This window comes from Rhipicephalus microplus, chromosome 3 (genome assembly GCF_043290135.1).
Source record: "Rhipicephalus microplus isolate Deutch F79 chromosome 3, USDA_Rmic, whole genome shotgun sequence".
Classification (NCBI taxonomy): Eukaryota; Metazoa; Arthropoda; class Arachnida; order Ixodida; family Ixodidae; genus Rhipicephalus; species Rhipicephalus microplus.
This window is the reverse complement of record NC_134702.1, coordinates 18,594,031-18,606,670: the sequence shown is the minus strand read 5'-3', so window position 1 is coordinate 18,606,670 and position 12,640 is coordinate 18,594,031. Positions and strand designations below refer to the sequence as shown.

The 12,640-nt window shown below is 43.7% G+C and overlaps 1 protein-coding gene across 2 annotated transcripts in view; it reads left to right on the top strand.

The window, feature by feature from the left end:
* The window catches only part of LOC119181184 (rab GTPase-binding effector protein 1), a 54,683-nt gene extending 47,428 nt beyond the window's left edge, over nucleotides 1-7,255 (top strand). For both annotated transcript variants that reach the window (XM_037432367.2, XM_075888996.1), the window contains one exon: nucleotides 839-7,255. In XM_037432367.2, coding sequence (XP_037288264.2) covers nucleotides 839-1,006 — 168 coding nt within the window. In that variant the 3' untranslated portion in view covers nucleotides 1,007-7,255. The remainder of the gene's footprint in view (nucleotides 1-838) is intronic.
* The last annotated feature ends 5,385 nt before the right edge of the window (nucleotides 7,256-12,640 follow it).

The following is a 12,640-nucleotide window of genomic DNA, read 5'->3' as shown; positions in this document are numbered from 1 at the left end:
AATGCCGTATTTATTGCCCGTCATTTTGCTGCATAAAGCTTTCGTCCACGTAGTTTCTTTCCAAGGATACAAGCAAAAATGTTTGACCACTCATCAGGTACGAAACCGAAACAGAAAGTGCCAATTGTGTTTCAATCATAGGATTAACTTGGTATGTAGCATATTGTTGGTTATTTAGCACTCATATAAAGAGCGAACATGTAATAGTACTCTTAAAAAAAAGTACTGTCAACACATCATTTTAGTTATAAAACTCATAATCTTCTCACCAGGTGAACGCATAACGTAATAGGTGTGTTTTTTATGCTCAACGGCACTTACGTGAGCCTGCAAGTTATCAAAATTACTTTGTTTGTTGATGTACGTGATTTAAATAACGGCAACCGAACCACATTTGATGTTTTTCAGCAAATTTGAATCAAGCTAGAGCCCTACACTGGAAAAACGTGCCTCATAAATTATCAGCACCGTAGCGTGAAAGCACCTCGTCACGTCACTGTTGCTGCAAAACAAGATCGAAAAAAGAAAAATTGTAGTTGCCGCTGTAGAAGAGGCATAAAATATTAAGGCCCATGATGGAGCTGGCGACAAATATTAAGAAGCTTAGCCCTCCTGAGTGTCTTGTGTGAGCACTGCACTTGTTTCAAATATTTTTTGTCATCCTTTTGAGTCAATCAATCGTGCTCGTGTTTTTCACTCTTTCACTTCCTTTTGGTCCTGAGTCCACCCGTACATGCACTTCCACACTTCGGTGCTTCGCACTGCTCGTCTTTACCATGATCGTAAACAAACTCGCCCACATCGCTATCCTTATTCTTTCATTCACCCTTTTTTCCAGCCGCACTGCAACCACTGTGGAAAGATCTTCTGCACCGAGTGTCTAAGCCGGGCGGTGCGGTCGGGTCCCAAGTTGCGCCCCTTTGCGGTGTGCAATGTCTGCCACACCCTCCTCGACCGAGACACTGCACCCTACTTTAGTAGCGAGCCTCCTCAAACTCCCAGCTAGGCATTTTATTATTGCTTTTTTTTAGCCTCTCTCTTATCTCATCGCACCATAGCCACCCGGAGAGTCGGCGGTAAAGTGGCAAGCAGCTTGTTGCGTTGTTGCCGTTTTTCTCCTTTTGGGAGAGGAAAAACTGGTCAGCCGTTGCATCGCCTCCGTGCATCCAACACGACGTTGGAATGTGTTTTTTTCTTTTCAATGCCGTAGCACCCTGTATGTGATATGGACGAGCGTGTGTTGTGTTGGATCGAGTTTACTGCATTTCTCAGTCCACATGAGTTCTTCCATCGTCGTGGTCGAGCTGTGCGACATACTTAGGGTGCTATGTAATCTACCGCTGCGAGTGTTCCGACTTTTGTAGCACTTGCGCATGAGAATGCCTGGGCGAGCGGTATGGAAAACATGCCGGTGAACTGCCTCGTGTGCTTAATTTGCAAAAAAAAAGGAAAAAAGGCCTTTCAGAAGCTGTACATCCTTAGCACCGACCTTTTTCTTTAACTTCATCTCATTTTTTATGACCTCATGCACGGTGGTGTTGCTAGTTAAAGGCTGCCACTTGCGTGACTAACCCTTTGCACTCTCCTACGTTCTAACTAATACAGGCAAGAGCCTCTTGAGGAGCCCCAGGCGCTAGAGTTTTCTTTCCATTGAGAAGGGATCTGTCTTACCTGTGACAATAGCATCTGTTTGCAGTAACATATGGCTGTTGGTAAACCTAGACAAAGGTGCCCCTGTATTTGGGCGAGCATTCCAGCAACCTGCTAAAAGTTTTATTCTTTTCCTCTCCCGTGTTTAAAAAGAAAAAAAAAGGATACCTGACCTATGCAGTTGGCACGTGTTTCACTTGGAATGTTCCTTTGTATGTAACCTGTTGCTTTGTGTGTGACCTTGCTCCGACGCGTTGATTTTGGCAACACCTCGGCTAACACTACGCCGGTGTGCATTTTTTGGAAGACATCGGCAAAATGTGAACGAACTTGTGCAAACGACTAAAGGTGCATGGCGTTCTTATGATGAGCAAGCGCATGTTTTCTAGGAGCGTGGCGGTTCTCGTTTCAACGAGAAAGTGCTCGATAGCGGCAGAGGTTTTTTCATGCGGATGGATGGTAGTTCGAAGTTCAGATGTACAGAATCACTGTTGGCGAACTGTTTTAGGTCGGCCGCAGCTTGAGAGAGTCTTCTGAGGGTTTATTACGCCCACACATTTTTTGGGCATGTGTTGCTAATCTACCGTTAGAACGAACACATTTACCGGCCTCATGGCAGAACACTATTTGTTGAAGTGCATTTCTGAGCTGTTATTTATTCTCTAGTATAGAAAATGGTTACTTCTAGTTGAGCTCACTATTTATGTTTTGCAGAGTTCTGGTCCATTACCTGGTGTACGATTTAAGTTCCCGGTATTCGCCTGTGTCAGAAACTGGCTCGGATATTGCGTTACCTGCCGCCCTGCTCGCTGTTTGGGACGGTTGGCATTTTTTAAGAACTTCTACGCAGAGTTCGAGTTTTTTTTTATTTTGCTAACAGAGGATTGTGTGGAAGTGTGTGTGTGTGACGGTTGAATCGGCAGCTCCAAAGATATCACGTTTTTGTCCTATTAAGAAGGTGGTGACGCGAGTGGAACTGGTCAGAAAAAAGTTTTCTCTCATTTATAGGTGTATTCAGATATGTAAATACACGTTACATGCATGGTGTGTTAATATCGGTGTGGCAGGTGTAAATCCCGAGTTTCGTGGAACCCATGCCTGCTCTGCCATTCCTTTGCGTTTTGCGAGCATCTCCGTAGGTGAGTCTGCATAAGCAGATATGTTTTTTGGCGCACAGCTAGTGAAGCAAGAGGCGTTTTCTTTAGCGGCATCTCCTTTTCGAAAAGTATTCATGACAATGGCTGTAGACAACCCTGGGCCGTGCTGTGCAGAGATCAGCATTCATTGAACATCAATGCTCTTTGTGTGCTATCGAGTTTTTCACTTACGGCACTGGTTGTTGAGGATGAAACGTGCAGAATTTAAGCAAAAGAGGCCTGCATGCCTTCTATTTCTTGCATGCTCTTGTATGACTTCCATACGAAGCGTAACGTTCAGACTTGCCATTTTAAAATGTGTTTAGATTTCACTTGAGTACATGCTATGTGCACTGACCACATTTTTAGAACTTTTATTCAATCATCCCGTCATCAGACGACTACTGTGCCTTTTTTTTTAGTTTGATTTGCTCGTATGCCTGAAGAAAATTTTTAGCTAGAAACTGTGGTGGCATTCTAGTCGACGCAAAAGTGGCGGTCAAAACAAGAAGAGTAGGCAATAGGTTTTTGTTGCTTTTGCATGTGAAAATTGAAATCATAGTGGTGTTTGAAGCTATGCGGAATGCTGAATCAAAATCTTGACTTCCTGTCTTACGATACACTTTTACACTTTGCAGCTCTTGCCTAGCCTGGCTTGTTAAAACATTTCATTGGTTGGCCTTACTGTTCTCGCTGCCCTGGTGGTACAAATTTGAATTGCAACTGTGTCCCAGCATTGTGTTGTTTGTGCAATTTCAGAGCTGGGCTTGCACCTTGATGATTCTAAAGTCATTTCATGAAAGCCCACATGCAACATGCTAACTAATTATCAATGAGGTAATTATTCTTTTAATTTTGTGGTTTTCTGCTGCAGTTTCATTACTGTTTTGTCCTTCAGAAAGCAGAGAGAATAAGAGGACTGCTGAGTCACCTACAGGATACAAGCCAACTAAGCACTTGCTAATCCTTTGGAGGCTTGTATGCACAGCTATAAACACAACTTCTCTCTTTCAGCTATAAGTTCATGCCAGGCTTTCATTATTCTTGGTGCGCCTTTCAAAAAAAATCTAGAGCATCTCAATCTTTTTTTTTTTTAAATTCTTTCCCCGTGTATCTGTGCGTTTCTTGTTCTTATCCACTTATCCAATTTAATACACCTATAAATAGTATGGCTGCCATTGTGCATATAGCAAATGATTTTATCTTTTTTTGGGTTAGGATGTGGTGGCATGCTGACAAGTACTTCTGCTTAGTTTTTTTCTTTACCCATTGAATTGTGTTAAAGGAACTTTGTGTTTTTGAAGGTTCATGTACGCTGTCAAGATAAGTTGTAAACAGGAACGTATTGAAGTCAGTAGGAATGCATCTGTGGGTCATGTTTTTTTTAATGTGTGTGAAGTGGGCATGATGTGGAAGCCGGTATGAGTTTTAAGACTGGATCATGTTCATAGACTATGTAAGGAACTGTTTGTTGCATTTGAATAGAAGGTGGGCCAATTGGCTTTGTGGCGTCATGCACATTGCTTGCATCTAGATTTAACTGCAAGCAACTGGCTTTCGCATAGGTGGGTATGTAAACGGTAACGAAGTGACTGGAAGGCCCGCTATTTGCAATTACATGGCAGTCTTACAGTTTCACATACATCTATTGTGTGGCTTGTTTCTGAACATTACTATGTAGCCCACAGCATACACTTTGTGCTAGGCTGAATCTCATCAGTGTTACAAACGTTGAACAAATATAGGAACGTAACAAAGCATGCAATTCGCTTGTGCATTGTTTCAGTTGGCGCCATTAGTACACTCTTTGCGCCTTTTCCAAAACTGTTTATATAGCGCAATTTCACATTAGTGTAGAAAGTCGTGGAATAGAAAAGGCTTGTCAATAGCTTTAAACAACTTGTTTAATAACAGCTTACTGCACGTGAAGCCACTTGCATAGATCAACCGGCCCACAGGCGAAAGTTCTTAGTACGAGCGATGCTTGTTCAGGTTTTATTCAGTCTATGTTGGTCGAGAATATGTTGTTCATAAGACAGAATATGCACCGATGGTTTCCCCTCTTTTTTATTTTTTAATCGTGCTTTTCTTGAAATCTGGGCATTGTTATTTTGTGAGTGCATGCTGCAAACCATTGTTCTTTAGTACTATCATGTTTTTCAGTGCAAAGTGTGTTTGTAGCCTGATGGCGTCGTTGCACAAAACATTTTAGCAGGAGCCTGTGTGCAGAGGTAATGCTGTAACATTGTAGTCTGGTTGACAAACAGCATACAAAGCAACATTTATCTTTAGGTCAATGTTTCAAAATTTGTCTAAGTTTAAAAAACATTACAGCAAAGCTATTGGAATGAAAGGAGGTGCTAAATAAAAACGTGGTCTCCAAATATTTTAACCAAGTAATTTTAGATTTTTTTTTTCTTAGAGAGCATAACCTTGTTTAACTGCACCATTTAAACTATTGATATTGCATTGACACTGTGGATTTGTTGCAAGCGTAGTTGCTGTCATAGTCAAGTAGCCTTCAACCAGCTACAAAGATTTGGCAACTGTTTATAGTTGCATTACTTGACAATTTATGTGCTTATTAAGTGCACACTTGTATCATACATTTCCGCATTATTGACTTGTGATAGTGGACTTCTTACAAAGCTTCAAAATACACGCGTGAGCAAGATGTGAAGCCGCTGTGTTTTAGAGTGGAATCAAGTTTTCTTGTATTGTGCAAATTTTAGCTCTTGGTTGTTTTACTCTGCGTTTGTTCCTTTTATCGTACAGAGCGCACAGTGTTTCTGCTCTTATTTGCATGCATAACGTTTAAACAAGAGGTTTGATTTAGCAAACTGTAATCAGGACTCAACTCTATATAAAGACCATGCTGTTTTTTTCTGTTTATGAGAAGTTTATGAGAGTGGCGGAGAACTGTGACATTTTTCTGCGTGGGGAATGGGATAACACACTGGGCAATGAAAGATGTGAATGTGGTGCAATGTTTATGGAAACGGCTGATAGAATGAGTCTTCGATGTGTGCACTTTTGTGACTGTGTGCGAGCGTGGGTCAACAATCGAATCTTGTCTTGGTGTTACTTCCGAAATGTGCATTTATGAAGGCCATCTGTTACGGCTGTTGCTCTTGCCCTTTTTAAATGATGGGATGACTACCGAAGACTGTATCCCAGGGATTTCTGTCTCTTGCTGGCCTTGTTCACAACTCTTTTAAATGTTCCAATCTCAAGTGCTATCTATGCTAAGGCAGGATGCTGGGTCAACATTTCTAGATCACTTTTTAGATTGCCCTTGTGCATACGTCGGGTAAACTCACTCAGATGTGCTACCAAGTGGGGGCTAGTGGGAAAAGTCTGACACGTAACATGGCCTGCGAGATGGTGTGTGCCCATTCCAGATCTCCGAGGCTAAGGGCAGGATGTTGGTTATTCGAAAGAGAACATTAAAAAAGAAAGAACACAGACTTCTAAAAAAGCTGTTCAAGAAGAGCACTGTCCGTGTGCTCGGGTTTCAGACTGAGCGAGTTGTTGGTGTAATGTTGAACTGGTTGGTACCAATCTCTAAGGCCATGCCGCTCGTAACAGACTGCATACAATGCCTGCCGCATGGAATTTCTGCATTGTTTGCTAACAGATTGTGGCATGCGTGATAAAATTTGCCTTGTGGTCAAGGAAGACTGTGGATGAGCTCTTCTAACGTTAAGGCAGGCTCAGAAAAACCTACTGAGTGATCTAGTAACTTTCAAACTGGATTTTGTGAACGTGTAATGCTGTGTTGACTGAATTGTGCAAAGCAGTGAATTGTACATATACTACTGTGTAGAATTGTTGTTTCGGGGAGCTCTTACACAATGTCGGTGCGTACGCGTTTCCTGCTCTGTCGTTTTAAATTTATTGCTCATTTGCTTAATTAAGCATATGCTATATTTTAATTGCTCAATGGTTATATGCCAGGTTGAATGTCAAATACACTGGTCTTTCACTAATTTCACTTTTTAAGTTTTTTTAGCGAGAAAACTACAGATGTGACATCTCGTCACAAGTGGCTGATTCTGCACTATGCTGTGTCACGCTTGTATGCAGTTAGGTTATGTCAATATTTTTGTTTGTAAATAGAGCACTTCAGAAGCCATGTGACGAGACATTTCTAGTTTTTTTTTTTTTTTTTGTTTTACTGAAGCGTAGCCAATGGAGGTGAACTCTAGTTTTGAAATTGCAATTGTGTTGAGAGGTGGGGGGACAGTTCTGAACCACTGATGATTTGCAGACGAGAAGTGCTACACAATTTAAAACATTTTAACGATGCACGTCTGACTTGTGTGGGATTTTGCGAAATTCTGTTGGCCATGTGCGTTGTAGCAAAGATGTATGACCAGGGCATGTTTTCTATTTTCATTTGGGGTTTATCCTGACTGTAAATATGTACAGAATGAAAATCAAGAAAAAAAAGTTTGTCGTCTGTGCATGATTTGTTGGTCATTTTATTGTGATCTGAATATTTTTGCTCCACACGGTGTCCACCAAAAAGCTCGTGGGCAGAGATGTATCAGGTGCACAGACATAATGTTTCAGATTTTTTTTTTGCAATAAATAAACGCCCTTGTTGACTGAACTTCATAAATGGACACAGACAAGCTTCATAATGAGACAGTAAATACTCTACTATACAATGACATTTCTGCAGCTAATTTCTTGCTTTTTTTTTCCTGTAGCACAATTGTTCTTGTGCAGCTCTAGCTTTCGTTTTTGTTCTCCAAATGGTGAAATGGTCACGTGGTAGTAATTTTGTCTCTGGAATATTGTTGAAAAATTCACATCCTGCATGACACCACCTGTCGCATTTGTGAAAGGTTTTAATAGTTTTAATAGTGAAAAGCTTTAATAGCAAAACAATGTTTCAAGCTGCTTAGTCATACTCGCTCAAAGCAACTGATCACTTCCTTCGCTTTGGCGAATTCTGCAAGTCACATTACTCTGCTGCTGTCACCGACAGCTCCCCAAGTAATCGAAATTTTCCGAGCCCTCCACCACAGATTCTCTTTGTATTTGTATGAAGAGCAAAACAATTTTTTGTTTCATTGAGGTACAACTTCACAAACCCGAAAAGACGACTCTTATGGATATTCTACGCTTGGTAAAAGAGAAAATGCAAGAAAAGGAAATGTGAATGGGGAATTCACATTGAGATTCCCGCACCATACACTGTGGCGTCATGGATCTTGAAGGTGTCAATCGGGTCCTACATAACTCTATTCTATAAAAATGCAAGTGCATTGTCATCTGTGGGTGCCATAGACCTAGCATACTAAGTTTTAAAATTTTCCATCAAGCCAATGTTATAAAAATGAAAAAAAAAATTGGAAATTTATGACGTCATGCTCGGAGATTTCGGCGCGTGCAATAACGAAGTGTGGAGCACTCATTTTTTGCCTGTTGGTGTTGTGTAGCACATAGGCTTAGTACGAGCTGGCAGCTGACCAATAATTTCTCACATACTACCTGAAAGCGTCAACTGTGCCAGAACCAGATTCTTGTGATGAAAGAAGGAAAGAAGTATAAATTTAAGGGCACGTTTTCTTTGTTAGACAATATTAATGAGAATGGACATTTATGCCAAGGAAAGTATACGGGATTTATTAGAAGTACCGTATAAACCTGAATATAGGTCGAGATATTTTCAATAAAACAACAAGCTAAAGTCGCCCCTCGTCTTGTGTAGCGGTATCTAGCCGACAGTGCACCACTGTCTGGTAACATGTGGCTTGCATGTGCATGAGAAGCTGGACACGGCCATATTCGCATTCAAATCCAATGGCAGGTTGTTGTTCTTTTCTCTCGTCTGTTTTTTTTTTGTGTGTGTTCGTGATTTGCCTCCGATCTGTTCTAAGTTCTCGCTCCGCTAGACATTGTGTTTATTTTTTAGTGGTCTTTTTTTTGTTCCCTGAATATGAGTAGCGGTACGATAAGGCAGTACTCAGCTGCGCTTAAACTAGAGATTGTTGAGTTCGCAGAAGCGAATAGGAATATGGCTGCTCAGCGCCGCTTTGCTGTATCAGAAAAAAGCGTGCGCTATTGGAGGGTGCAGAAAGGGAAGCTGCACATGTGCAATCTTCAGAAAATTTCATTTCGTGGGCGAAGTGCGGTTCATCTGCAGCTGGAGAATACGCTAGGAAACATTGTGTGGGAAGTTCGTGTGTGCTAGCTGCCAGTGACCATGGATACCATTCGCAAGAAAGCTGTGGAACTCACTCGGGAAGCTGGGCTCACGAGAGAAGAGTTTCGTGCACCAAACTCTTGGGTACGTCGATTCATGAGACGCAAAGGATTTTCTTTCCGGTGGCACACATCCATCGGTCAGAAGTTTCCAGACGAGTTCGAGGACAAACTTATAAACTTTCAGGGCTTCGTGAACCGGCATCGGGAGCAGAACAACTACATGATGGGGCAGATTGACAATGCCGATGAGACCCCAGTGTGGTTTGACATGCCTTCATCGACCATGATCATGCAGCGTGGGGCCAAGGATATGAAGCTGTTGCCCACTGGCAACGAGCACTCGCGCTTCACCGTCATGCTGGCATGCATGGCAGATGGTAAAAAGCTTCCTCTATTCATCATCAAGGAAGCGTTCCCGCCCGGTGTTGTCATTCGCGTCAACAAAAAGGGATACATGGATGAGGCCATGATGCTCGAATGGATACGAGTAGTCCGGAACTGTCAGCCAGGTGCACTGCTGTGTCTTTGCAGCATGCTGGTGTTAAATGCGTTTTGTGGTCACTTAACTGACGCTGTGAAGCGCGCACTGGGCGATGAAAAAACGGACCTCGCCGTGATACCAGGTGGTATGACGTCCACCCTCCAACCGATCAACGTTGTGCTAAACAAGCCATTCAAGGACCGAGTGCGGCTGGAGTACCAAGAGTAGATGTTCCGCGACAACCCAAAGACACGGCCGCCTACAGGGGCCTCCGCTTGCGACTGTTTGTGGCTGGGTGTTTTCCGCTTGGCGTTCCTTGCGAGATTCCATGGTGGAAAATGCTTTTAAGAAATGTTCTATCAGCAACTCGCTGTATGGCACGGAAGACAACGCACTGTGGGAGGCGGAAAGCGACAAACTCTCGTCTTCAGAAGACAGTGGTGCTTCGTCTGACGAATAGGAACAGTTGCGATGGTGGTTGAGGGGAGCACCGATGATCGGGGTGCTGTGCGCCCAATTCGTAAATAAATGTCGTTCGACAATTTTAGGTTGTTTTCCTTTTTTTTTCTCTTTCGGTAAGCTGAAATTGGGGCGTCAACCTATCCTCCCACTCGTCCTATAGTCCAGTTTAAATGGTATCCAAAGTTCAAGTAACACAGTTTGGCTCATTAATTTCCTTGCTTAATGTTGTACATATGCGTGGTACTGAACTGTTCTGCAGACACATTTCGTACTGTGAATTTCCTTCGAACAACTCTGTAGCGATTTATCAATAATAACTTCGGTTTCACTTGACTATTTCAGGTATTGGTGCATCAACCATCAAGTGATCAGTTGTTTACTTGGCTTAGTCGATGCGTGACACACGGGTCAGTTAAAAATCAGTCGCATCCCCGTCTTGTACAATTAGCAAAGATTCGTGAACTTAGTTGCGATGTGGCTTCTGAGAGAAATCTGAAGCCATAGATGAGCATAAGCATAAGCAAGAGATGTGGCGGTTCTACAAAGCCATTGGTTTTCTTCGAGGAATCAAGTGTGCACTTCGTCTTGTGTGTCATTTTGAATCTGCGTTCTTTTGCTGCCGATTCTGTCCCTTTGTTACCCGCGCAACGTGTTTTTGTAGTCGGGCCATTTCTATTTCTTGCTTTATAGATGTCAGCTAGAACATCGGCTACCACATTTTGCTCTCTATGCTACACTGCTGGCGTCTTTGCGCCTTTAAAGCATTACGCATACCACGTTTCGCCTTGCGCTCGGAATGCTGGCCTCATAGCGTCACTTACCAATGTCACTTTAATGCTGAATTAATGTTCTATTGAGAGTGATAGCTGAGTGGCTTAGAGGGCCCAGCGAACGAGTGGAGACACAAACTGCGCACGCTGGGTACGCTGAGCAAGCCAGCGATTTTACGAAGCGAGTCGCTCGCTCACTTAAGGGGCCCTGAAACACTTTTTCAAGTAACAATGAAATGAATTCACTGGAGCTTATTGCTTCACGAATTCAACGCCGCAAAAAAAATTTTAAAATCAGTCTAGTACGAGCGGAGCTAAAAGATTTGCCACACGCTGCAATCGCATTCTCTCTTCTCTCGTCCCGACGAGAGCGCTGGAAGCTAGGCAGGGAAGGATAGCAGGGCCACAGAGAAACGGGCGTCACGCGGGCATCGTCACCTTGAGCACATTTTTCTTTTTAGGGGCGAAGCTCTTTATAGCAACACCCGTTCGTCCCTCGTAGTCGTAGTGTGTAACCACGTTTTGACCTGCAAGGTGGTGCCGGTGGGAGATTTCTCCTGTGCGTTGTTGAACAATAAAAAATTCGTAGCGTGCGCGTTAACTAAGAGCCGAATTCTCCTGTCTCTCATCCCCCATTAGCAGCCATTGGCATGTACATTGAGCACTATCTGACAAGAAAGGGTTGCTACGTTATACTCGCTGGGCGTAACCTCCTTGGTTTTAGAAAGGTTTAGCGAGCGTTGAGCCGCAGAGCCATGAATAGAGTGAACTAGTATATACCATGAACTCGAGGTGGTTAAAGGTGGGAAGTGGACCCGAAGCGCAAGCCGTAAGAAAGTGTGCGTGTGCCACCTCTCGTTTAGTCCTTGGAATGTCCGCTGGATGGCGGTGCTTCTATATCGGGAATATATGCTGAAAAGATGCGAGATGGTGGTACTTGGAGTGTTGAATAGATGGACGAACGGACACACGGACGCATGGGCGGACTCACGGATGGCTGCACCGACGGATGGACGCATGGACGGACGCAGGGGCGGATGCATGGACGAACACAGGGACGGACGCACGAACAGACGCACGCACGGACGGGTGAAGGGACGCATGGACGGTCACACAGACGGACGCATGGACGGACCGAAGCAAGAACGAATGGGCGGACGGATGCTTCGCCTCACTCCTCATCATTCACTCCGTGGATATGCTGCCTTTTTCTTTTCTTCGAATGCATGGCTTTTTAAGTGTGACTTAGAAGTGTGGCAGCTTGGGCTAGTTGGTATGGCATGACGATAGTTATAGCGCGAGAACAAAACGACGACACAGAGACAAGAAGGACACGAAAGACACGAGCGCTAACTTCCAACTGAGTTTATTGCGCAGCGCACGAAAATATATAGAGGAGACAGTGACCATGGCACAAGAGCAGAACATGAGTAAGAAAAACAAAAACAAACAACACAAATACAAAGGCACTGAAAAACAGCAAAGAAAAGCCTAGAAGAAACCGAACCAGAAAGGTAAAGCTACCTGCCCGCACCGAATCCTTCGAGGAACCTGCGTTCCTTCTCGGACTAAGCCACGGAGGGCTTGCTAATCCAAGGCACCTGTTCGCGTTACCTGCCCGCACCGAATCCTTCGAGGAACCTGCGCTCCTTCTCGGACAAGGCCACGGAGGGCTTGCTAACACAAGGCACCTGTTCGCGTGCCATCTGCGCAGCCTCGACAATGACCCGGGTGCTTACATCTCTGTGTTTGTACAACGTCGCTCTTTCCTCGAAGAGGAGAACACACTTGCACTCAGTGCAGTGCTGGGCAAGAAAACCATCTTTCCCGTTTTTAACATTGTTCGCGTGCTCTCTCAGCCGATCATTCAGACACCTTCCGGTCGTTCCGACATAACAAGCACCACATGAAAGGGGGGTCCT